The 1,302-nt window shown below is 34.6% G+C and overlaps 1 protein-coding gene across 1 annotated transcript in view; it reads right to left on the bottom strand.

The window, feature by feature from the left end:
* LOC107660146 (augurin-B-like) overlaps positions 1 to 703 on the bottom strand; it is a 6,288-nt gene extending 5,585 nt beyond the window's left edge. Inside the window, exon 1 of the mRNA XM_016449385.1 lies at positions 556 to 703. Coding sequence (XP_016304871.1) covers positions 556 to 625 — 70 coding nt within the window. The 5' untranslated portion in view covers positions 626 to 703. The remainder of the gene's footprint in view (positions 1 to 555) is intronic.
* Positions 704 to 1,302: the final 599 nt, after the last annotated feature.

Raw genomic sequence — 1,302 nt, 5'->3', positions numbered from 1 at the left:
CATATGCCTTAACTGCAGCTTGTGCTATTTTAATGTTTCTGGTTGTGTTGATTAGATTTCAAAAAAAAATTTTTTGCATTTTGAAAAAATTCTATTTTAAAAGAAAACTCATATTATAAATAATACACTGTAAAACAGGTTATTTTATGCACAGTGAAATGTTGTTGGAAATGTAATTGCAAATTTGTTTACAAAATAAAATGTTCAATACTAAAATGCAATGCAATTCAACCATATTTTTTTCCAGTATAAATTAAACTAATGATAACGAATAACGAATTGAAATATTTTAAAATATAAAAAATATTTTTCTTTATTATTTATTTATTCATTTTTTTTTACTCATACTGAAACCATGAGTCACTGTTACACATGCATTGAAACATTTTAAAGTTGAGTTAAAAGTTAAAACACTTTACAGAGTTTCATGTCACACTTAATAAAACCCATTTACAAGGCTTGTAAGTTCACTACACCCTCATTAACTAATGAAGCCACTTTAATATGTGGTGTCTGAAAGCCCCAAAATGGTATGGAAATCTTTAAATGACATACCTGAGGGTGAGCAGAGAGACAACATGCTTATGAGAAGGACGGCTTGAACACAGAGGCTGTGGAGTGACATGCTGTTGTTCTATCAGCTGTGGCTGCACTGTGTGCTGGGAAAGGATTTGGTTAGGGATGAGATGAACGACGAGGCACCATCCTGGACGAACAGGCAAACATTCCTACAGGCAACCTGTTAGCGCTTGTGGAGGAATGTGTACAGGAGGCCAACGGAAACCCCCTACCCCTATAAATACCACAGTGTGTGTGATGTTTGAAGTGTGCTTTATGTGGTTTGGTTGCTTGTACGGTTGTTTCAGGGTCTCAGGGTTTTAGTTTGATCAACTTTTTGAAACAAAAAGTATTTTCATCATAAAGTTAGTCTGTCAACACCTTCTTGCTGAAAGAACGATTATCATAAGCAGTAAACATCATTATTTATTAATATCAGGAATATTCAGCAACCACTGACTGGTTTCTAAATTGCCATTGCCCAGTCACAGCAAACAGACTGAATATTAAATTTTGAATTTATGAGTTTAGTAATCCTATTTTATGCTCATTTTTATTTCCAGTTTTCCTAGAGGGTATATTTTAAGACAGAAGCAGCAAAACAACTTGGGAGGGGGACAGATGTTTTTCCTGATGTAATAAACATATTTCTTTTTCTTTCTAACTCAATTTCCTGCTGCAGCTTTGAAGTGCCTGCATGCTGTAGGACATCCGCTAAGGCTTATGGCTATTTCACAGGGTGCT

Source organism: Sinocyclocheilus anshuiensis, unplaced genomic scaffold (assembly GCF_001515605.1).
Source record: "Sinocyclocheilus anshuiensis isolate Anshui unplaced genomic scaffold, SAMN03320099.WGS_v1.1 scaffold55, whole genome shotgun sequence".
Lineage (NCBI taxonomy): Eukaryota > Metazoa > Chordata > Actinopteri > Cypriniformes > Cyprinidae > Sinocyclocheilus > Sinocyclocheilus anshuiensis.
This window is presented reverse-complemented; position numbering and strand designations above follow the sequence as displayed.